The sequence below is a fragment of the Pelodiscus sinensis genome, chromosome 3, assembly GCF_052426305.1.
Source record: "Pelodiscus sinensis isolate ZL-2025 chromosome 3, ASM5242630v1, whole genome shotgun sequence".
NCBI lineage: Eukaryota > Metazoa > Chordata > Testudines > Trionychidae > Pelodiscus > Pelodiscus sinensis.
Genome location: NC_143054.1, coordinates 146,701,091 through 146,724,384, shown reverse-complemented (window position 1 = coordinate 146,724,384; position 23,294 = coordinate 146,701,091). Strand labels below are relative to the sequence as shown.

The window sequence follows — 23,294 nt, the reverse complement described above, 5'->3', positions numbered from 1 at the left end:
CCCCCCCCCCCCCCCCCCCCCCCCCCCCCCCCCCCCCCCCCCCCCCACTGCTTGTCCATCAAGTAGTCACAAAGGTGCGCTTAGACAACACCAATGTCATACTGATAGTGCCACACTGGCTGAGACAAACTTGGTATGCCTCCCTACTGCAAATGTCAGCCAATCGCCCATGGCATCTCCCACAGCTCCCACATCTCCTCACTCAATGTCGTGGTCGCCTACAGCATCCCCATCTCCACACCCTGAACCTTCAGGCCTAGCTCCTCAATGGCTCACTCACTAGAAGCAGAATGCACAGATGAGGTCCAACAGATCCTCAATAGTAGTGTGGCAGCAGAACTAAGGGAAAGGGGATTTGGGTGGCCATTTCAGGGTTTGTCATTAGCAGAGCAAGAGTCTGGGTCACTCTGACTCCTGCTAACGCGAGAGCCAGAAGAGACGCTGTGTTCGCCTTTCTGTCTCTCTCACATTGATAAGAGTAGAATGCTTACCTCAGTGAGAACCTTGAGATAAGACAGTGTCCGATAGGAACTGAATGGACAGGGATTTAATTGTTTAATGTTATATGTAACAGAAAGGTATGTATATTGGCTTTTAATTGTTTTGTATTTGAAGATCCGCTTATAGATGTCTTCCCTTGCAATATTGCTCGAATAAACTGCCTCTGGCTACTTGTTGCTTAAACACAATGCAGAGTGAAGGCTTGTTTTCTTCCACAATTTGGTGCCGTGACTCGGATGGCAACGCCCGGGTGAGGGCAGCGGCAGCTGCTGCGGGCCGTCTCCCCTGCTAACCCAAGGCGCCTTGCGAGAGGTAAGAGACCTTTTGAAATCTCTGAGGGGGTCAGAGGGAGGACTGCCCGTCGCGCCGTCTACCTCGTTGAGCTCACGCCATCCGAACGTCTTGAATCTGCAACAAAGTCAGACGCAAATTGGTTACAGGGAGGTTGTTTTGTTACCCCCAAGTAGGCTTATGTTTATGCAGTGCTGGGAACTGCTGTGGTATTAGTGGTGCCACCCCGGGTACAAGAGGAAATTGTATTGCGTCCGGACATAAGGCACCTAGGTTTATGCAGTGCTGGGAACTGTTGTGGTTCTGGGGGGAAACGTGTTGTTTGCCGCCCCAAATATGGACGAGGTCCATAGAGAATGATGCATCTAAATGTTAGAGAAAATGTCTGTGTGAAAAGCATGCTGAGTGTAAATGTAATGAGTATGAATGCCGCTGCCCAGGTCTCTGAGAAGTAAGCTGATTCTATCCGCCCCAAAGCTCTCCTACGAGGGAGTTCTGAAAGCAAGGGAAGTCAGCCCAACCTCGAGACTGAGCAGGTATATGAGAGAGTGACGACTCTCCTTATTTCATGAACTGCTGCTAAGGTCTAATTCTTAAGTACTAAGATAGGGGGAGGTCAGTCTAAACATGTTCCTCGCCTCTGAAAGGCACCCCTGCACATTATATGCACGTGCATTACAATCCAAACACCTGCAAGTACGTGAAAGATTAGAATCTTTTCACAAGTGGTAATCCATCTAAACAGTTTCCACAGCAGGGTACCTTTGATTATGATAAGATTCTATACCTCAGAGAAACCCTTAGTTCACCAAAAATCCTGGATGTGCAGTGGAGACCATTTGTCTATTGGTAGGAGGAAGCCACAAAGAGACTCCATGAGTCCCGAATGTGGAGTCTAAGGGACTGTCAGGAAAAACTAAAAACACAAGTACAAGATTTGAAATTAAAATGTAAGGCATCTAGATGTCTTCCCATCCAATCCACCTCCTTAGCTCCCTCGGCTCCTTTGTATCCCCAGTTAATTAAGGCTGAGAGCGAGGAAGAGACAGACGAAGATGTAGTGGATTTTTTTAGCATTGCTCCAAGGCCGCCGCCGCCGTTCCATCCCCCTCCAACTTTCTCTTCCCCTTGGCAAGCTGTGTCTCCTGAGTAGCTGGCTGTAGCATCAAACTCATCAGCACAGGCTTCACCCCCACAGATTAATCTTTCTGGAGAGAGTTCTTCTTCACCAGCACTGCCTAGTAGTCAGCAAACCGGGAGGGGTTGATTCCGGACACCAGGGCACCTTAAAAATTTAGCTAAAGGATTTCCAAAGTTCAAGGAAGAACCTAGAAAATTTAAAGAGGAACTCGAGATAGTATTTCAGTGTTATGATCCTTCATGGGCTGACGTTAACCAGCTCTTACGAGTCATATTGCCACCTGAAGCCCAAAAGTGGCTCACAGCTCAGGCTAACTGGCCAAATGCCAACCCTGGAAACGGGCAACCCCTGACTGATGCTAAAGGCCGTCTGTTAGACGCCATTTCAGAGGTTTGCCCGAAGAAAACTGATTAGACAAAAATCAGTGGCTGTAAGCAAGACAAAGGCGAACTCCCTGCCGATTATTTAGATAACCTAACAAGGTATTTGAGCAACATTCAGGGATCACCCAACCAGCTGATAATGCCAAAGAGGCAGTAGGGGCCGCTTTTGTACAGAGACTTTTGCCAAAGGTTCAGCAACAGCTAAAGACAATTTGCATTGGCTAGCAAGCCAAGCCCCTTTCTGAATTGGTAGTAGTTACAAATCATTGTGCAGCTTGCTTAGAGCAGAAGAAGGAAAATGCTGAATCAAAACATATAGCTTTACGGTTACAGACCTATAGAGAAAGGGGGGGAAGAGCACGGGGTGGAGCACGGAAGAGAGGAAGAGTATCCTCATGCCCTCCCCAGCTAAAGAGTACAGCATGTCATTACTGTAGCCAGGAGGGTCATTAAAGAAATGAGTGCCCGAACCGATCATCTCCACACCCCTTGTTGCCTCTTCCCCCCTCCAGCTTTCCCAAACCCTGTTGCACCTGCTTTTTCTCCACAAGTTAATTCTTACTAAGACAGCCTGAGAGAAAGGTGATAGAAATGTAGCCGTGTTAGTCTGGGGTAGCTGAAGCAAAATGCAGGACAATGTAGCACTTTAAAGACTAACAAGATGGTTTATTAGATGATGAGCTTTTGTGGGCCAGACCCACTTCCTCAGATCAAATAGTGGAAGAAAATAGTCACAACCATATATACCAAAGGATACAATTTAAAAAAATGAACAGATATGAAAAGGACAAATCACATTTCAGAACAGGAGGGGCATGCGGGGGGGGGGGAAGGGAGGAAGGAAGGTAGGAAAGTGTCTGTGAATTGATGATATTAGAGGTGGGGAGAGTGGGATGTCTTTGAGCTAATGGTATTAGAGGTGATAATTGGGTAAGCTATCTTGGTAATGGGTAAGATAGTTTGAGTATTTGAGTATTTGTTCATTCCTTCCCGGAGAGTGTCGAACGTTAAAATTCGACACTCTCCGGGAAGGAATGAACAAATACTCAAACTATCTTACCCATTACCAAGATAGCTTGGTCGGGTGAGAAGATGGGGCGGACAATTGGCTCCCGGGTTCGGCACGGACCAACACCCGACCCCACCAACTGAGGCACGGTAAGCCGGGCCAGTGGACGGATCGTCCGAGGGGGTGGGGTGAAGGGAGGAAGCAGCCCGGGGTGGAAGCCTTCTGGCGCCCGTGGGTAGACGGGTTACAGGCGGAGTGACCCCCGTCTACCGCGTTGGGGTGCTCGCAAGCCCTGACACTTAGGGTCCTGGGCTGGGACCCGGAGAGAGGGTGGGAGCGGGTCCCCCTCCCTCCACCAGAGGAGCATCCAGCTCCAAGCAACGCCGGCGTAGGCAGACGATTGAACCGAGCTCTGCACCCCCGGGAAAGGGGGTCGGGCTAAGGAGCGTGAGCCCCCCCCACAGGGACGGGTAACAATTATGGGGTCCGCAGACCCCCCCTCCTTCCAGGGAGGGGCCCGGCGGTGAGACAAACCGAAGGGGGCACAGGGGTCCGCCGAACCCCCCTCTCGAGCTGGGAGGCAGTGATCGCACCCTGAACCCCCCACAGTGAGGATAGAGTTCTGTGATTAGGTGTGCAGTGGTGTCATCAGGGATGGTGTTCCTGATAGCCTGTAATCTGTCTTGATGTGGAATGTTGGTGTAAAGAACTTCTACATTCATGGTAGCCAGGATGGTGTTTTCAGGAAGATTATTGATGTTCTGTAGTTTCCTCAGGAAGTCGGTGGTGTCTCAAAGATAGCGAGGTGTGCTGGCAGCATAGGATCTGAGGAGAGAGTCAATATAGCCAGATAATCCTGTTGTAAGTATGCCAATGCTTGAGATGGTGGGTCGTCCGGGACCTCCAGGTTTGTGTATCTTGGATAGCAGACAGAAAACTCCTGTTTGGGGATTAGAGGGGTGTTTGTGTAAATTCAGTCCTGAGCAGTATTAGGGAGCTTCATGAGCAGTTGTTTTATGAGTTTTTTTGGTATTCTTTAGTGGGATCAGAGGAGAGAAGCTTGTAGAATCTGGTGTTGGTGAGTTGATTTAAATGTTATAATTAAAAGTCTGATGACCTTCTGAGTTTTTAGGGTTGGATCATGGATTCCATTGAAATAAATGTCAGGAGTGCCAGAACTTAAAGATGTTTTTTTTCTCTTGCAAACAATATTTTTCTGTTTTCTAATTTTCTACCAGTATGTAATTTATTAAATCCCACAAATGAAGTTAAAGCTCTGCCGTCTCTTTAAAATATCAGAATAAAGTATTCTAAGAAGTAATATGAAATCAATGTCAATTTTATTTTAACCTAGTAAGCCAACAGAGACGTTGAGACTCTCAATCACAAGTTACACTATATACCAGTGTCAATAATGCTTGTTGAGCTGCAGTATCAGTTGTTATCTGTTAGCTGACAAGAGTATTCCTTATATGGCCTAATTAGCGAAGGTGAAAAAACAATCATATATAAAATACAATACAGCTTTTGCCTACTCTGCCCTATGTGCTATGGAGCCGGAGCTGCCCCTGAGCATGCGACGGACCCCCAGGGCCACGCTGCTCTCCCTGCAGTGCCTGCTTCAAGCAGCGGTCCTGTTCCAGCTGGAGCTGGACCCAGACCCCGAGATCCTCCTTATCAGCGTCTGTCTGGCTGCGGGTGCTGCACTTTGGCTGCCTCAGCCCACCATATCCAGAAGATTCTGGAGGCTGGAGACCAGCTCGGACAAGTGGAACTGGCTGGTCCTGGAGCGGTGGAACGACCAGCAATGGGTGTAAAACTTCTACATGCAGAAGGCCACCTTCCAGGAGATCTGTGCTTGGCTCGCCCCTGCCCTCCAATGACACGACACCCACCTGCGGCCCGCTATCCTTCTCCAGAAGCGGGTCGCCATCGTTCTGCAGAAGCTGGCCACTCCCAACAGCTATGGCTGTTGTTGTGGAGAAGTCCACCGTCAGGGCCATCCTGATTCAGGTAAGGAGATCATGGGCTGCAGCCCCTGCATGAGGGAGGGTGTTGCATAAGGGGGACACTCAGGACAGGCGGATTGGGGACTGTATGCGGTAAACTGAGGGTGGGGGAAAAGGCCTGGTGCCTTCTCGCCTTCACAATGGCCTGGTCTAAGGGGAGGCGGGCACACAGGCTCACGGACGGGTGGGGGGGCTCCTTCAGGGTGGGAGTCCCAGGAGGAAGGGCAGCCATGTCCCACTGGGAGCACACAACCCCTCTCTCATTCTCTGTTTTGTGTGTTTCTTTCTCTCCTTCTGCAGGTCATCCGGGCCATCAGCTCCCTGCTATTGCGCAGAGTTGTCCGGATACACAACCTGGACACCATCATGGGCGACTTTGCTGTGCTGGGGTTCCCCAACTGCATGGGAGCAATTGCCAGCACTCACATCCCCATACGAGCCCCGTAACATCAAGCGGTCCAGTTCGTGAACCACAAGGGCTACTTCTCTGTAGTCCTGTAGGCCCTGGTGGATCACCGGGGCCACTTCACAAATATCTACATGAGGTCATTGGGCGGGGCTCACGATGCCCGCATTTTCAGGAACTCCAGCTTGTGTGCCCAGCTGGAGGCAGGCACCTTCCCTCCACCCCTGACCCAGGAGTTTCTGGTGGGTAACCAGACTATGCCAATGTGCATAATGGGAGGCGCGGCATACCCATTCATGAGCTGGCTAATGTGCCCCTACACCAGCCAACTGGATCGAAGCAGGGAAATTCTTAATGCTCACCTGAACAGAGCCCAACTCCAGGTGGAGTGCGCCTCTGGGCATCCAAAAGGATGGTTCTCCTGCCTCCTCACTCGCCTGGATGTTGGGGAGCACAATATCCCTGAGGTAATGGTGGCCTGCAAGGGGAGGCTTTCCTCCCAGAGTGGGTGGCAGAAGGCCACCTCTGAGGGCTGGGGCTATGAGCAGCCCTCGACAGCTGGAACCCGCCAGGCCCATCAGGCCAGGGTACGCATCTGGGAGGCCCTGAGGGAGAGGTTCTCTCAGGAACCACAGTAATTCTCCCCAGGGCCTCCACAACAGGGGCTTCAGCCTTCCTTCTCTCTCCCTTTCCCCATTCATCCCCTTTCCTTGCTCCAACCCATATCTCCCAATAAACACATCCATTTGGTTTTACAGCAAAACAACTCTTTCTTTATTAAACATAAACGAGGGTGGGTAGGGGGAGAGGGCTGTCTGAACTGGCAAGGGGCTGTCAGGACTGGGAGGGGGGATCAGGACTGGGAGGAGTTTTTCTTAGCTGCAGTTTGGAGCTTTTCTTAGCTGTTATGAGCCAGGCCACACATGTGTTGAAGGGCGCTTGCACTATTAACAGTTTGCCGCCATGCCCATGTGACCTGGCTCCCCCACTCTGTTCCTCGACTACACCCGAGTCACAAAGACTCCAAGCAGAGGGGAGGAAGGGAGGGTAGTGGAGCACCTACGGGGACATGCACCTTGAAGAACAGTCATTACTGCACAGGGTGAGTAACTTCCTTTTCTTCTTTGGGTGATGTCCCCATGGGTGCTCCACTGTTGGTGACTATACAGCAGCACTCCATTAGGATGGTGGGACTCGGAGTTACTACTTTGTGGCAGAGGATAATAACGCTGTAGCCACTGATGTGTCAGTGTCAGCTGCTCTTTGAGGCATGATAGCATAATGTTTGGCCAAAGTATGGTCCGATGACCACATGATCACCCTGAATGTGTCTTTCAGAGGGATACTACTTAGGAAAGCCATGGGTGTTGCCACAGCATGCGTAGAGTGTGCTTTAGGCAGGGCAGGCAAATGCTTATTGCGAAGAGAATAGCAATGTAGTATGCAGGCTGATATTAGCTTGAAAATTCGCTGTGAAAAAATAGGAGTGCCCTTCGAGTAGTAGGCAACAGACACGAAGAAGCGTGGCTCACCTGTGTTCTGTCAATATAAAAGGCTAGGGCCCATTGAACGTCCAAGGTGTGGAGCATCACATCTCTATGGGAGGAATGTAGGCAAGACTATGGGCTCGTTGAGATGAAAAAAGGTGCTGACCTTAGGCGTAAATGATGGGTGAGGTCTTAAAGTAACTCTGTCCTTGTCAAATATGGTGTATGGTGGGTCCACCATCAGGGCCCCTATCTCACTAACTCATCTCGCAGAGGTAATGGCCATTAAAAACACCTTCATAGTCAGGAGCTGAAGTGGACAAGGGGCCGTTGGATCAAAGGGAGGTCTCATGAGACTGTCTAGGACTAAGTTTAGGTCCCAAACAGGGACTGGTATCCTGTGAGGGGGATACAGATTGTGAAGGCCTTTGAGGAATCTCCTGGTGACCCGATAGGCAAAAGCAGATGACCCTTCGATTTCCTCATGGAAGGCCGTAATCGCCACCAAGTCCACTTTGACAGATGAGATGGATATGCCGCTGTTCTTTAGGTAGTACATATACTCGAGGATCAAGTGGAGAGGCGCTTTATGAGGAAGATGTGGCCAGACAGCCCCCCCCCCCCATCTCAAACAATCTTGCTTGCCCTCTGAGATGTCTGTATACAGGGCAAAGAAGGAACAATAAGAAAATCAGCATAGCCATTAAGCTTTGATCTGCTTTGATGCGAGACCAGGATATGCGAGTTTCTCTGACTCTGAGTAACGATTAAGGAAATAAACTGAGCTCGAGGCTGCAAGAAGTGCCCGGCTGGCACCCATGTTGATTCGAACACACACAGTCCCTGGAAGAGGAATTTCCCACTGAGAAAAAGAATGTCCAGTACTTCCAATTTAATCCTCTCAACTCTCTCTTACAAGTGTAAATTAAGTTCACAACTCCCTTGTAAGAGCTGGTCTCACAAAAGACAGACCAGCACCATTTGGCATTACAGATAAGAAAGAGAAAATACGTGACCCAACGGGTATATAAGTGGGTACAGCAGCGCACTCACTTTTGAGTGTCAATCTGCCCTCTACCTGCTGGTCGGGTTAGGTGTTTGACCTCCTGAGGTTCCACGGGGACGCCCACCTCGTATTTTCATCTTTCTGAGGAATTGAGGGACCGATCCTGGCCTGACACGCTGGGATCGAGTGATGCAGAAGGGGGTAAAAATTGTACCTCTATGTGTCCTTTTGTTATAGTGCATGCATAGAATAGAGCTCTTTAAAGATTAAGCTGTCATTTGGTACCATTATTTTCTATTTCCTATCTTTATCTTCTTTGTAACCATTTTTTTCTACATATATATATTTGTCAGCAGTTAAGAAATAGAACAATAGCCATTGCAACCATATGATTTATAAGCTTCCTCAATAAACCTGTAAATGTTTAAGTTTTAACCTGACTCCTTCAGTTGCTGTAACAGAACCAGGCACAATTTAAAAAGAACTTTAGCCGGTCATTAGGGACAGATACAGGGAGAGCTTGGGCGTTTGGATTTGTGTCACACCCAGGTGGCAAAATCCGTTGGGGCACTTCTCAGCCTCCCCGAGGCTACCCGCTGCAAAGGAATCACAGATTCTAGCAGCTAAAATCTGAAGTGTAATAAGCTCTTCCTGTACACTTATTGGGGCGCCCATCAACCTCTTCCAGGTTGCCCACTGCAAGGGACCCCGGTCTCAGCAGTTGAAGTCTCTGGTGTATAGTACACACACACACACACACCACTCACTGCCCTGACCGTCGGCTGACAGAAGGACACCCAGCTGTTGACCCCAGGATGTAAAGCATTTCCATTTGTGCAGATAAGTGTTTCAGGTAGATGGCCTTCTGCTGTGGAGGAGGATGGTTCTTACTTGTTACAAACAGTAGGATTCAGCCCTGTAGAACCAGAGAGGAGACAGGTGTAAAGGTGGAGAGTGTGAGATTGAGGATGAAGCAATTTGCCCCCATTCTGAGAAAGGAGATCATGCCGACGTGGGAGTTGGTAAGGAGGTTCTACAGACATTCGCTGGAGACATGGGAACCAGGCCTGTCTGAGCCAAGACAGGGCTATCAGGATGACTTGAACCATGTCCCACTGAACCTTCCACAGGATCCTGGGGATCAGTGGTACTGGGGGAAAGGCGTAATAGAGTGGTTTGGTCCAGGCAATTAGGAATGCATCGCCCGTGGACCCCTCACCCCAGTCCTGCTCAAGAGCAAAATTGGCAACACTTGGTATTGTTCGTGGTTGCAAAGAGATCTATTACGGGGTAGCCTCATTTGTGGAAGATGGATTCTGCCACCGTTGGGTGCAGCTCCCACTCGTGGTCTGTGTGAAAATTGTGACTCAGAGCGTCTGCTGTGACGTTGTTGATTCCAGGTAGGTATGATGTCTTCAGGGTAATTCTGAGATGGATACACCAGTTTCTGAGATGGATGGCCTCTGCACATAGTGATTGGGAATGATCGCCACACTGCCTGTTTATATAGAACATGGGGGTTGTGTTGCCTGTCAGAATGTGCAAAGTGCACATACCTTGTGTGGTAACCATTTGCCCTGCACTGTGTGGTGGTGAAGGTGTGTGTCCCAGCCTATCAATGATGCATCAGTGGTGATTTGTACTGATGGTTCAGATTGAAGAAATGGAACCCCCATGAGGTGGTTGCAGGGGGAAGTCCACCATTGGAGTGAGTCCAGTACATGCTTGGAGACAGTGACTGGTTTCTGGATGGGATGTTGAGATGGTATATAAACCGAGGCTAGCCAATGCTGCATTGCACGGAAATGAAGGCACGCATATTGGACTACATATGTTGTAGCGGTCATGTGGGCTAGCAGTTAGAAGCAGGTATGAACAGTAGTAGAGGGGTTAGTGGAGAGAGTTGTTGCCCAGTGAATCATTGATGGGGTCGGTAAACTCCAGTCAATATAGAGTCGAGGCGAGCACCAATGAATTTGATGTCTTGAAAAGGATCTGGAGTTGACTTCTGTTTGTTTATAAGGAGACCTAGGCAATCGAATAGCTGCCTAGTTTTTTAGACCAAATCGGAAGTCTCTGCCCATGAGTGGCTTTTCATGAGGCAGTCATCAAGGTATGGGAAAATGATGACTCCCCGTTGACGAAGATAGGCTGTTATTACCGTGAGGACCTTGGAATAGACTCAAGGGGCAGAGGATAGGCTGAAATGAAGGACTGCATATTGAAAATGGTGCTCCCCCACGATGAAGTGAAAGTAACACCTGTGGGATGGATGTATTGTGACATAGAAGTATGAATCTTGCAGGTTCAGGGCTGCAAACCAGTTCCTTTTGTCCAGTGCAAAAATAACTGAAGGGTGTGAGACCATTTTGAAGCACTGTTTGCGTAGGAATTTGTTTAGCTTCTGGAGATCCAAAATCAGTCTCCATCCCCCTGTACACGTTGGATGAGGAAATAAGTCAAATAAAACCCTCTTCCCCAGTATGGCTCGGGGACCTTCTCTATTGCTCCTAGTTGGAGGAGCCAATCGATTTTCTGCTTGAGCAGGATCTCATGAGAGGGATCCCTGAAGAGGGATGAGGAAAGGGGAGTTGTGGGGGGATGCAAAGTGAAGGGGATAGTGTAACCCGTATGGATGATTTCTAGTATCCACTGGGCCAATGTTACAACATCCCAATGGTGGAAAAAGTGACATAATCTGTGGGCAAACAAGTGCTTCTTGCTTATTATCACTGGATGGTTGCGGCAGTCAGGCAGAACCTTGACCAAATTTTCAAATTTGCTGTTTGGAGGACTGTGAGCTGGAAGGGCGCGATTGGGTTGGTCACTTCCTCTGAGGCTGCTGCCTGAGTTTATTGTAGTTATATGGTCTGTGCTGCCTTCAGTTGTAGTATGTCTTTGCTCCTCTTGTATAGAGTATATCTCTTTCGCTGATAAGGAGGCGTGTACATGCCGAGGATGTGAAGAGTGGTGCGAGAGTTTTTACTGTTATGCAGGACCTCATCTGTGTTAGCAGCAAATAGTTTTTATTAAAAGGGAGATTCTCCACCTTTGTTTGAAACTCCCTGGGCATATCTGCTGCGTGCAGCCAGGAGGCTCTCCTCATCACCACTGCTGTGCCATGGCTCTTGCCACTATGTCGGCTATGTCTATAGCTGATAGTAGTACTGTGTGGGCGATGGTGTGCCCCTCATAAATTATTGCCTGGAGGATGGGCCTCTGAGAGTCGGGCAGATGCTCCATCAATTTGGCAAGCTTGGAGTAATTATCTAAGTCATGGTTGAATAGCAACGCACAGTAGTTCGCAATTCTGAGCTGTAGGTGGTCAAGGAATATACTTTTTTGCCAAATAGGTTTAGTTTTTTATATTCTTTGTCATTGGTTGCTGACCTGAATTGAGGAGCTTTCAAGCTTTGATTCGCTGCATCCACCACCAAAGAGTTTGGCTGGGGGTGGGACAATAGAAAGATCAAGTCCTTAGGAGGGACGAAATATTTCCTGTCAGTCTTTTTGCAAATTGACTGGGTGAAGGCAGGTGTCTACCAAATAACGTCTGATACTTCCATTATTGCTTCGTCAATTGATCTTCCCTGAGAGGAGGAATGGATATTCTTTAGGAGATAGTTCTGTTTCTCCTTCACCTCCTGGAGGTGAACTTCTTGAGTAGTGGCCACTCTTTTAAAAAACACCTGAAATTGTTTCAGGTCATCAGTGTAATGGGTTTCTTTGGGTATTATTGCTTCACTGGAAGATAAGGAAAACTGTTCCCCGAGGAAGGCTCCAGGGCTTGAGTGTCACAGTGCTTATCGAGGATTTGACCCTCCTCTTTGTCTTCTGATTCTGCGGTATTCAGAACGGTGTGGGATGGGGAGGCTGATAGAAGCCTCTTTGGTGATGGAGATGGGCCTATAGAGTGGCTTCTGTGGGGTCTCCAATACTCCCATGGGGCCTATTGGAGCATGTAATGGGAAATGTAATGGGGCGGAAAATGCCAATCAGGGTACCACTGTGGGTGGTATGGTGCCTCTTGGTAATGATGACAATGACGAGATGTAATAAGAGAGGAGTGTTGTGAGGAGAAAGTGCTTCTCTGATCATATAGTCAGCTACTCCTGTGATTCCTTGTAACAACGGAGACTTAACGTAGCCAGGAGCTGGAGCGGGAGAGCTGCTGCAAAGGCTGATTTTTCTCAGCATCAGCTGATAATGCGTGACTGCCCTCAGCTTGGCCAGTGTTGTTAGGAAACTGTGTCTGTGCTGCAGAGTCCAGCGGGGGAGGCATTCACGCTGATGTCGGCACATCAGCAGGCTGTGCTGAAGACTTGTGAGGCCATTTTGAGGGTGGTTCTCCGCTTCTTTCTGGTGCTGGGCACTGCAATATCGCTTGCAGCAGTACTGAGGTTTGCTAGCGTGATCTCTCTGGCGCGGACGATGAGACATCAGTTCTTAGTGAGGTCGGGGTGCCATTGTAGCTGCACTTACTAGAGCCCTCAGCACCAAAATGTATGTGGTGCCTGGCATGTCCTCACTGGGAGCGGTTGAGGGGCAGTGACCTCGTCGGGGAGACGCTTGCCTTGCGATATTAGTGAGGTGAGGGAGACACTGATCCGTGTTTGGTCAAAAAGGGCTGAGGCTCCTCTGAGGGCTGCAGAGCTTGCCTCCCCCCCAAAAAAAAATCATGTGGAGCCGAAGCTCCTGGTCCTTTTTAGCCCTTGTTGTGAGACATCGTGCCTGTCAGATGCCGGCATGGAGTCATTACACTGACTGCACTTCTTAAAGCCCTGAGAACCGGGCACTGTAGCAATTTGGTGGTTCTTCTTTCTTCTTTTTTTTTTTTTTTCGTAGACAGGAAAAAATACTTCTAAGTAGAAACAGTAACAAACAAACTGAAATAGTAACAGTCACAACTGTTTGAAGTGAGTGAACGCCTGAGGCGAGAAAGGAGCTCTGTCTGTGAACAAGGGTGGTTAACGAGGAACTGAGTGGGGGAACCAGGTTGCATGGACAAAATGGCTGCCTTCAATGCATGCACGGTCCGACTGATAACTGCTAAGAAAAGCTCCAAACTGCGGCTCAGGGAATGACTTGTCATCAACAGTGGAGTGCCCACGGGGACATCACCCAAAGAAGAAAGCCTGCTTGCTTTTCCTTCGTGTGAGTTTTAAGCTGGGAGCTGGGGGAACAAGATGAACTGAACAAGGCAGAACTACCATGCCTACAAAGAATACTGAGCATGGAAATGGACTGAACTTTGAAGGACGGATATATGAGTAGATAGGGAATGAAATGTCTATTTAGACACCATCAGATTATTTTCTTCGTTTTGTTTAGTTAAACTCCTCTGAGCAAAGTCCATGTGCCTCGCCATACACTTTACTATAAACTGTATCCCAGGGATGGAATTTGTATGTTTTTAAATTGTTCTTTTCTCAGTTGCTTTAAAACACCTAGCAGACAAGTATGTTTTATCAAGTATATCTTTTTGTTTTGTTAATAAAATCACCTTTTTAAAGTGATGATTTGATCCTTGTGTCCTGGAAGGTAATAGGAGGTCTGTGTATGCATGCCTAAGACTGAAAGGTCAGCTACCCAAGATTGCAGTTTGTTTTCTCTCCCTGCCCCAAGTTTCTCTGGTAGTAAATGAACTTGGGGTATACCTCTGGGAGAAGTTTGGACTTATTGTATAGCTTATTGTATAGTTGACAGGATAGTTGACTAGTTGCTCCCCCACCCTTGCTGCCTCTATCAGATAGATAGCAGCTCTAAGATTCTATGATCACCTGGAGAGGGAGCAGAGGCATTGCACGAGAGGCAGGCAGAGGGGGAATGGGTATAGCAGGGTGGGCAGGAGGATGGAAGCCAGGAGGAGTGACAGCAAGTGGTTGCACCATCATGCGTGACATGGTATCACACCGCTGCATGAGCTGGCTTCATGCGCAGTTCTGCCACTCAGCATCCTCACGGACCTTCTGCACCATGGTCTGTTGCATGTTGCGCAGGACGCTGACATGCTGCTGCATCAGGTCTTCCTGGACCCTGGTGCGCCTTTGGGTCCCCTGGGCTGTGGCAGTTATCATGGGTGGTGTAGCTCGCCCCTCAGCCCTGGCTGTGGAGAACACGAAGAGGGAGAGGTGGTCAGTCATCCATGCAGACACTGTCCTCTGTGAGCAGCAACCAACAGTCCTCAGGACAAAGAAGGGGGATGTCCCGCGAACAAGTTCATGTGTGGCCTGCATAATGGGTCATGCCTTACAGGGGCCCTGAGGTGCCATGGGGACTGTGCTACTCACTTCCCAAACACCCCACCCCACCCCGGCTGGACGTGTGTGGCCTCTCCTGAGCCTGGCAGCAGGCTCCCACCCAAGCTCAGGGGCTGCCTGCTGCATCCGTGTACCACAGACTAACGCTGCACGTGATTCTATGTGCACGGACGGCAGCACGATGTGCAGCCTGAGTGACACTCACACCCTTCCCTCTGTGTGCCTGCCTCCCCTCCTCCCCTGTGAGTGTCATAAACTGAGAGCACTCACTTGAAGATCCCTTCCCAGTATCTGATGAGGCCTGGGAGACTTCCTATCTTACCGGCTCCCCTCCTCTGTGACCTCTGGCTGGGTGATGACGGGGGTCTCGAGGCCAGAGTCAATGATGATGGGTGGGGAAGATGTTTCCCCATCGCCCAGGATTTGGTGCAGCTCCTGATAATAGGGGCTGGTGTGGAGTCCTGCCCCTGAGTGCAAGCTGCGCTCTCTGGCCTGGACATATCCCTGACGGAGCTCTTTCACCTTACCTGGGACGTGTTCCAAGGCCTGGGGTGGGTGTCCACGCTCCGCCAGGGACTCAGCCATGTGCTTGAATATTTCTGCGTTTCGGCGCTTGGAGCGGAGATCCTGCAAGGTGTCCTCCTCACCCCACAGTTCGAGGAGGGACAGGATCTCCACTCCAGACCAGGAGGTTGCGCGCCTCTTGGTCCCCCTAGGTGGGTCCTGGGACTTCTGGGGCTGCTCCCTGCGAGGGCCAGGGGGGTTGTGTGTGTGAGGGAGGGTGGGCTTGAGGCTCTGCCATGGGTGGCAAGGCCTGTGGCAGGGAGAGCCGCATAGTGAGGTGCTACTCTCAGGCCAGCTTCTTGCCACAAGTCTTGTCCAGAGTTCCTGCAACTTTAAGACGGGCCAAGAGACAGGAACTATAGAGACCTGGTTACTTTGGAAGGGCACCTGTGCTATTTTCTGGAAGCCTCTTCTTCCGAAAAAAACCACTTCTTGCGCAAGAGAGCGTCTACACTGGCACGGATGCTGTTGTGCAAAAGCACATGCCAGTGTAGACGCTCTCTTGTGCAACTACTTTAATGCAAGAACTCTTGCGCTAAAGAGTTTTTGCACAAGATCACACCAGTGTAGACGTAGTATACTACATCCACCGCTTCTCCATTATCCACAAGACTCATTATCCTATCCAAGAAAGCTATCAGATTGATTTGACGTGATTTGTTCTTTACAAATTCATGCCGGCTGTTACCTATTACCTTATCTTCCAGGTGTTTGCAGATGAATTTCTTAATTACTTGTTCCATTATCTTTCCTGGCACAGAAGTTAAACTGACTGGCCTGTAGTTTCTTGGGTTGTTCTTATTTCCCTTTTTGTAAGGAATTATATAATCACAGGTGATTAATCAGCCCTGCCCAGTCAGGTTCTAGAGGGAACACTGGTAGAGGTCCTTGCAGGACACCACTAATTATCTCTCTCCATTCTGCAAACTGACCCTTTCTTTCTTTTCTTTTAGCCAGTTATCAGTTGTTAGAAGAATAGGGGGCCTCAAAGGGAAAAAGGCCGGGGAGGTATGGAGAGACTGAACTTCCTTAGGACCCCTAGCTCACAGACAATCCTGCTCTCCCATTTTCCCTGCAGCCGCTTTCGCAAGATAAAAATATATAGTTTGGCTTGCACATTTCTACTTGGTGGGAAGCCATAAAATACTGTCAAGGATTATTAGGTTAAAAGGTCGAGTCACATTGCTGCTTGCTGCATGTGCTCAAAGTGCGCAATAAGAGGAAGCTAGGCAGATGTATCCTGGTTGTGTAATCAGACTGCTTGTAGTGCAAAACTAAGCCATTTACTTCGTGGTATAAAAATGTGCTGTATGCTTAATTTGGTGTGCCTCTCCCTCTGGCATAAGTCGAGGGGAGCACCCGATCAGCTGACCGACAAATAAAGGGCTTGGCGTTTATCCTTTTGTCTTCCATGCCTCCTTGGGGTAATTGACTAGCTCCAAGGGGAAACGAGCCCGTTTGGCTAACACAGTCTATCACCAACTTAAGAGCCTTTGGTGAGGGACCTTCTTAAAGACTTTCTGGAAATCTAAGTGCATTGTAACCTATGGATCTCCCTTGTCCATGTGATGACATCACTCTGTTATCCACCGGGAATTTTTTTTATAGATAGATACATTATGGCAAGGTCCTCGCTCAGGCCCCTTGCATTGGGACCCTTTCTTGGGTCACAAACTAACTGGAGATCCTTTCTGGTGCAGTCATCTGTGACTTTTATTGTCAGTGCTAATTTCCCACCACCTTCTAGTTACAGAGCTTTGGTTTTCCAGCAACTAACTCAGCCAGCCTCTTTTTCTGGCTTGGGCATACACTCAGCCACACCCTGGCTCCTCTCCTTTCATTTCCCCTCTAGCTGCCTTATATATCCCTCTGGCTAATAAGGCCAATAGCTGCTTCCATTATCCCTTCAGGCCTGGGCTTGTTCAGCTGTCTGCAATTGGCCTTTTTGGATAGATACAGCCACAACAGCCTGTCCCAATAGATAGAGATTATGGGAAAACTTCCACATATATGCAACTGACATCATAGATAGCAGGTTGCTTGTGGAAAGTAGTACTGAAACCTACATCTAGCTTTATGAAAGCACAGACAACCAGCAAGTAGTTTTCCATAACTACTAACTTGCATTACCTACTGGCTATGTCTACATTGGCATGATTTTGCACAAAAGCTGCCACTCTTGTGCAAAAACATGCTGCCTGTCTGCACTGGCGGGGAGTTCTTGCGCAAGAACACTGACGTTCTAATGTGTGAAATCAGTGCTTCTTGTGCAAGAACTATGATGCTCCCGCTCAGGAATAAGCCCTTTTACGCAACTGTTCTTGAGCAAGAGGCCAGTGTAAACAGGCAACATAAATTTCTTGCGCAAGAAAGCCCGATGGTTAAAATGGCCATCGGAGCTTTCTCGTGCAAGAGAGCATCTACACTGGCACGGATGCTGTTGCGCAAAAGCACATCTCTTGTGCAAAGGCACATGCCAGTGTAAACATTCTCTTGCGCAAATACTTTAACGCAAGAGTTCTTGCGTTAAAGAGTATTTGCGCAAGATCATGCCAATGTAGACATAGCCACTTTGTTTGAAATCTGGAGACCTGAGTGTAGAATAAATTAATTTACCCATGATTTCTGTAAATGGCTGCTATTGCTATAGTGCAGGGGTGGGGAACCTAAGGCTCCAGGGCTGAACGCAGCCACCATCTTGGCTGGATCCATCCCCCAGGGTTAGAGCTCCCCGCTCAGTACTGAGAAGTCCATGTTGGCGCTCTATCCCTTGCCACCTCCCCAGATGCACACAAAGGCTGCGTCTACACTGGCATGATTTTGCACAAATACTTTTAACAGAAGAGTTTTTCCGTTAAAAGTATTTGCACAAGAGAGCATCTATACCGGCATGTGCCTTTGCACAAAAGATTTGCTTTTGCGCAAAAGCATCCATGCCAGCGTAGACACTCTCTTGCGCAAGAAAGCTCCGATGGTCATTTTAGCCATTGGGCTTTCTTGGGCAAGAAATTGATGTTGATAAGAGGACTTATCCCTGAGTGGGAGCATCAGAGTATTTGTGCAAGAAGCACTGATTTTGTACAATACAACATCAGTGTACTTGTGCAAAAACTCGTGGCCAGTGTAAACAGGAGGCAAGATTTTGCACAAAAGTGACTGCTTTTGCACAAAATCTTGCCAATGTAGACACAGCTAAAATGTACTGGGCCCCCCTACGCTCTGGTATGGGAGGAGAATGTGGGGAGTATCTTTCTCCTTCTCAGTCAGGGGCCACATCGGTGAAGGTTTTTTGTTGTTTTTGTTTTGTTGCTTGTCACTTGTGCGTGGCCCAAGACTGATTTTTCTGTGGGTCTGCAGGCTCTGTCCCAAAAAAGGTTCCTCACCTCTGCTATAGTGGAACTGGTTGAACCATCCACTTAAAGGCTTGTATATTTTGTTCTCTGACTCTGAAAACCAAGTTGCCAAGCTTAAGTAACAGGCTCCTCCTAGTGTGTTAATCTAAACATGGATTTTACAATATATAGGACAAAATACCTGTTTTAATTTAGGTGGTTCCTCCCCTGCATTTTTATTGCCTTGCCACAAATTTTTGACTAAGGCTTTACATAATACATTAATTTTATTAGAGACTGAACGGGACACACAGCTTTTTTTGTAATTAAACATAACGAACTTAGGATATGGTGCTGACGGTTTCATATGCATCCTCCCCACTGATTCGTTACAGCTAGGGCTTATCCCTGAGCACGGTGAAAACGAATGCTTGATTTTTCCAACAGGTGTTCCTGCTTGCCCACTCCATGCAGACGAGGCAAGGAAGGGCTGGCTCTCTGCAGGCAAACGGGCCGCTTTTAATGCTCGCCACAGGCGAGGGCCGGCTGCGCAGAGCCAGAAACTCTTGTCTCCAGCCCCGGCCATGCACGCAGAGGAGAGAACGAGCCCGGCTGCCCATCCTGGCTCGGGACATTTTCCATACGGGCCTAGCTAGCGGGCTCCGCGCCGCCTCCTGCACCCCGGGGCGGATCCGGGCAGCGCCGAGGCCCAGTTACTCCCCGCCGGCCTCTTAGCCACCGGGCGACTCACCCCTCTTTCGGCGGCCGCGCCGGGGGCCTGAGCACGCAGCACTGAGGAGCCGCGCCGCTGGCCCGTTCGTTGCCCAGGCCTTGCCTGTCCCCGGTGACCGCCCCCCACCAGCTTTATCAATGGCACCTGGCTCCCGCGGAGCATACCGACCCCCCACGAACTCTCTCAACGTGCGCGGCTCTATTGGCCCCAGCCGGGCCCCGTATCCCAGTAACACGAATGAGTCTGTTACCGTAGCAACAACGGCACGCTCACCCCTTCCCGTGTCATGTGATCCACATTCCGGCTTCTCCGTTATGGCCTTGGCGAGGGCAGCACCGCTCGCTTCGCCATCTTGGATTTTGCGTCAAGATGGTGGTGCCACTCCGGAGCCTAGCGTGACATTGCTGGTGACGTCAGCGCGTTTAGCGTCTGAACACGGAAGTCGGTCGGTAGGGACGGGGTGTGAGCTTGAGCCGCCGTGGCTCAGGCAGCGGGTTTCCCGCCAGGGCTTGTGGAGGCTCCCGAGGCGATGGCGGCGGCTGGTGCGGAGCTGCAGGGGAAGTACCAGAAACTGGCCCAGGAGTATTCGAAGGTACGAGCGTGGACACCGGGATGAGGAGACTTGCCCTGTCGCGATATTCTCCCGAGATCGGTGCCGATCCCGATACTAGGGGCGAGTGGGGAGGCCGAGGCTGCTTCCCCGGCCACTTGCCCGTCGATTGTGAGACCTTTTATTCCTCCTCCCGCTGCCCCGCGCACGGCGGTAGCGGGAGTCCCGCAGCGGTGCGCCTGGCGCGAGAGCCTGGCGATGACACGCGCTCCCTGCCCGTCCTGCCACCTCCCGCACCGCTCCGCGGCGTGTCCGTTTGCCTCCCCACCTGCCCGGTACCGCCTCTGCCGCCTCCCAGGGCTGGCTGAGCTCCTTGAGGCTCCCCGGCGAACAGGCCGCCGAAGGTGCTCACGACTCCCCCGGCATTCTGTGTCGGGGCGCGCTGGTTGCTTCCCCCTGCTCTTGTGCAGCGCTGCTGATCGGAAAGTGCGGTGTGACAGCTCCGTGGTATCGTGTCACGCCTCTCGCGACTGAAGCTGTGCCTCGTGCTCCAGCCTGGCCCAGGTTACGCCTGGCTCTTTGGAGCACAGGGGAGAGTCGGAGATTGAAACGTTCATTGCTGTGTTGTGGAGTTTCTCGCTTAGCATGCACGTGTGAGTGCATCCTTTGAAAGAGAGGAAAAGATTGGTAGGCACCAGTCCTGTTTTCTCTTGGTTTCTACAATTTTGCAAGCTAGGGAGCCTTCTGGAACAAAAGGGACTAGTAGTGCTAAGCCCAGGCTGCTGGTTCACTGGCAACAAAACTGGTTGTAGCACTCTTTGCTTTCCTGCTCCCCATCCATTCACCTGTCATAGGTATTTATTTGATGAAAGTGTGTTTGTCACCTATACTTATCCCTCGTTGGATGGATTGCATCCATTCTGCTCTGGTTGGCAGTGAAAGGTGTTCACCATCTTCATCCCACCCTTGGTGGTGGCAGTGGAGGTGGTGGTGTAGGTTTTTTCCCCCATTGATCCTCATGTGGCTATCTTCTATTACCTCTTTTCACCTTTTCACCTCTACTGTTCTTAATAGCCAGAAGGAACTCCATTAGATATCATTGCCCTGTTGGGGCTCTTGTACATTTCAAAGCAGAAGCGCCCACGTGGAGCCTGCTGGGCATTTCAATCTTGTATGTTTCAAAGGTGGAAGGCTTCCTAGACCTTATCAACTAATCGAATAGTCGATGGAAATCCCATTGACTATTCAGTTAGCTAATTAATCAATATTTAACATCCCTAATTGTGACTAGAGTAAACTATTAGCCCAAAAAGAAAAAAGGTTTTTTTCTTTTTGGGCTAATACTGCATATTTTAGCAAATAAACTATTTAACAGAAAATACTTGAAAATTTGACGTGTGTTGAATAGTTTTTTGCCTTTTTTTCTTTGAGACTTAGATGCCATTCACAAAATGTCAAGAGGAGAAGGAAGAGGTACTGTTCTTATAACTTTTCTAACCTTCTCAGGTCCAGTGACTATTCACTGTCATTCATAGTGACAATTCATTATAATTTTACTGTGATAATTAGGACATTCGCTTAGGATGTGGAAGAGCCAAGTACACATCCCTTGTCCAGGGGCAATTTGGACCTTTTCTACATACAGAGTTCTACACCAATAATCAAAAAACAGTATAATTATATCTCTTGTGCATGTTTGCACAATACTCATTCTGTTGGAGTGCATCCACAGTTGGTTCTTTAGCATCAACAGAGACAGCAGTGCACTGTGGGTAAGCTATCTCAGTGTGCTACTAAAAAGGACTGAGACTTTTGGCGGTATGTGTGCAATAGTGAATGGCTTTATGGCAGTAGGATTTTCTAACTATGGCAGAGCAATAGATGACACATAATTTTCAGTTTTGGCCCTGGACTATCTTGCAACAAAGGATGTTAATAGAGAAAGATACTTCTCTATGATAAAAAGCATCAGAGAGGTGGCTGAGTTAGTCTGTAACAAGAAAAACTTAAAATTCAGCAAATAGACTAGTAGCACCTTAAAGACTAACAAAACGTGTAGATGGTGTCATGGGCTTTTGTGGGCGCAACCCATTTCTTCAGATGACTGGAGTATTAGAAGTCCAGATCCAAGAATAAATAAGGGAAAAGTGGTGGGGCGTGGGGAGGAGGAAGGAAAAGGTGTGGGGGGGGGATAAAAAGGAAAGGGAGAGGGGGGAAAAAAGAGCGAGAGAGACAGTGAGTAGATGGTTCAAATAGTTAAAACAGGCTGATAAGAACAATTAGCACCCCCATTGTTTGTTTAAGTCATTAGGATGTGGAAGGTAGTGTGGGAGCCAGTTGATGTCCCTGTTCATACCATTTGCATAAGAATTAAACTTGTAAATGAAGTTAAGTTCCAATCCTTCTCTGTGTATTTGGCTTATGACTTGGAGATCCATTAATGAGTGTCCAGGCAGATTAAAGTGTTCTCCAACAGGTTTTTGTGTATTGCCTTTTAGGATATCTAATTTGTGTCCATTAATTCTGTCTCATAGAGACTGTCCAGTTTGGGGCGTTGTTGGCATTTGATGGCATAGGTCACATTAGTGGATATGCAATTAAACAAGCCTCTGATCTGGTTGCTGATGTGGTTGGGTCCAGTGATGAAATTGCTAGTGTAGATGTGTGGACAGGGTTGGCACCAAGGCTGATTTCAGGGGTGGATTTCTGGATGATTAAGATCAGGGCTCGACAAATAATGTAAACTACTCGCCTGTGGTGAGTAGATTACAACCTGGAAGAGCCGGCGCAGAGCGATCTGCGCATGCGCAGAACAATCTGCACATGCACAGAGCGCAGAACTGCATGAAACTGCGAAGCTGGCGAGCAGGGCTCGCTGCCGCGTGGCGAGCCCTAATTATGATGGAGGTGTGTTGCTTGGTTACTGGAAAGAATTTGTTTGAGGTTCGGGGGTTGTCTGTCGGCGAGGACTGGCCTTTCTCCTAAGGCCTCTGAAAGTGAGGGGTCATTTCTCAGGATAGGTTGTAGATTGTTGGTAATGTGTTGGAGGGGTTTGAGTTGTGGGCTGTAGGTGATAAGTGGAATTCTGTTGTTTTTCTCTTTTGGGTCTGTCTTGAAGTAGTTCATGTCTGGGTACTCTTTTGGCTCTGTCAATCTTTTTTCACTTCTCCTGGTGGGTATTTCAGTTTTAAGAATGCTCTATATAGATCCTGTAGGTGTTTGTCTCTGTCTGTGGGAATGGAGCAAATCCGATTGTATTTTAGGGCTTGGCTGTATACAATAGATTGGGAAATGTGTCTGGGATGGAAGCTGGAGGCATAAAGGTAAGTGTAGTGTTCGGCCGGTTTCCGGTATAAGGTGGTGGAAATTTGCCCATCATTTAATTGTACTGTAGTGTCAAGGAAGTGGATCTCTCATGTGGACTGATCCAGGCTGAGGTCGATGGTGGGGTGGAAATTGTAACCCCTGTGAATTCACCATGGGGTGGTCCAGGAAGGTGCATGATGCATGCATTTTTGGGAACACTGGTCAGTACAGAATGTTGCAAGCAGCAGCTTTCTTTCCAGATCAGAAGATTCCAGTAGGGAGAGTTGAAATGTCCATGGGGATCCTGGGAGGTGCA

The 23,294-nt window shown here is 49.0% G+C and overlaps 1 protein-coding gene and 1 long non-coding RNA gene across 6 annotated transcripts in view; one reads left to right on the top strand and one right to left on the bottom strand.

The window, feature by feature from the left end:
• Positions 1 to 39: 39 nt before the first annotated feature.
• On the bottom strand, positions 40 to 19,545 carry LOC142828010 (uncharacterized). Of its 4 annotated transcripts, XR_012902885.2 has the most exons (3): positions 19,396 to 19,545; positions 14,014 to 14,339; positions 40 to 909 (listed from the first exon to the last, which is right to left on the bottom strand). It is a non-coding gene; the product is annotated as an uncharacterized LOC142828010 (long non-coding RNA). The 4 variants fall into 4 exon arrangements; XR_012902883.2 differs by lacking the exon at positions 40 to 909 and having other exon boundaries at positions 13,046 to 14,339; positions 19,396 to 19,529; XR_012902884.2 differs by lacking the exon at positions 40 to 909 and having other exon boundaries at positions 13,046 to 14,339; positions 19,373 to 19,504.
• A 28-nt stretch (positions 19,546 to 19,573) lies between these two features.
• The window catches only part of PPP1R21 (protein phosphatase 1 regulatory subunit 21), a 90,879-nt gene continuing 87,158 nt past the window's right edge, over positions 19,574 to 23,294 (top strand). For both annotated transcript variants that reach the window (XM_006129256.5, XM_014576629.4), the window contains exon 1: positions 19,574 to 19,714. In XM_006129256.5, the coding sequence (XP_006129318.1) occupies positions 19,652 to 19,714 (63 nt within the window). In that variant the 5' untranslated portion in view covers positions 19,574 to 19,651. The remainder of the gene's footprint in view (positions 19,715 to 23,294) is intronic.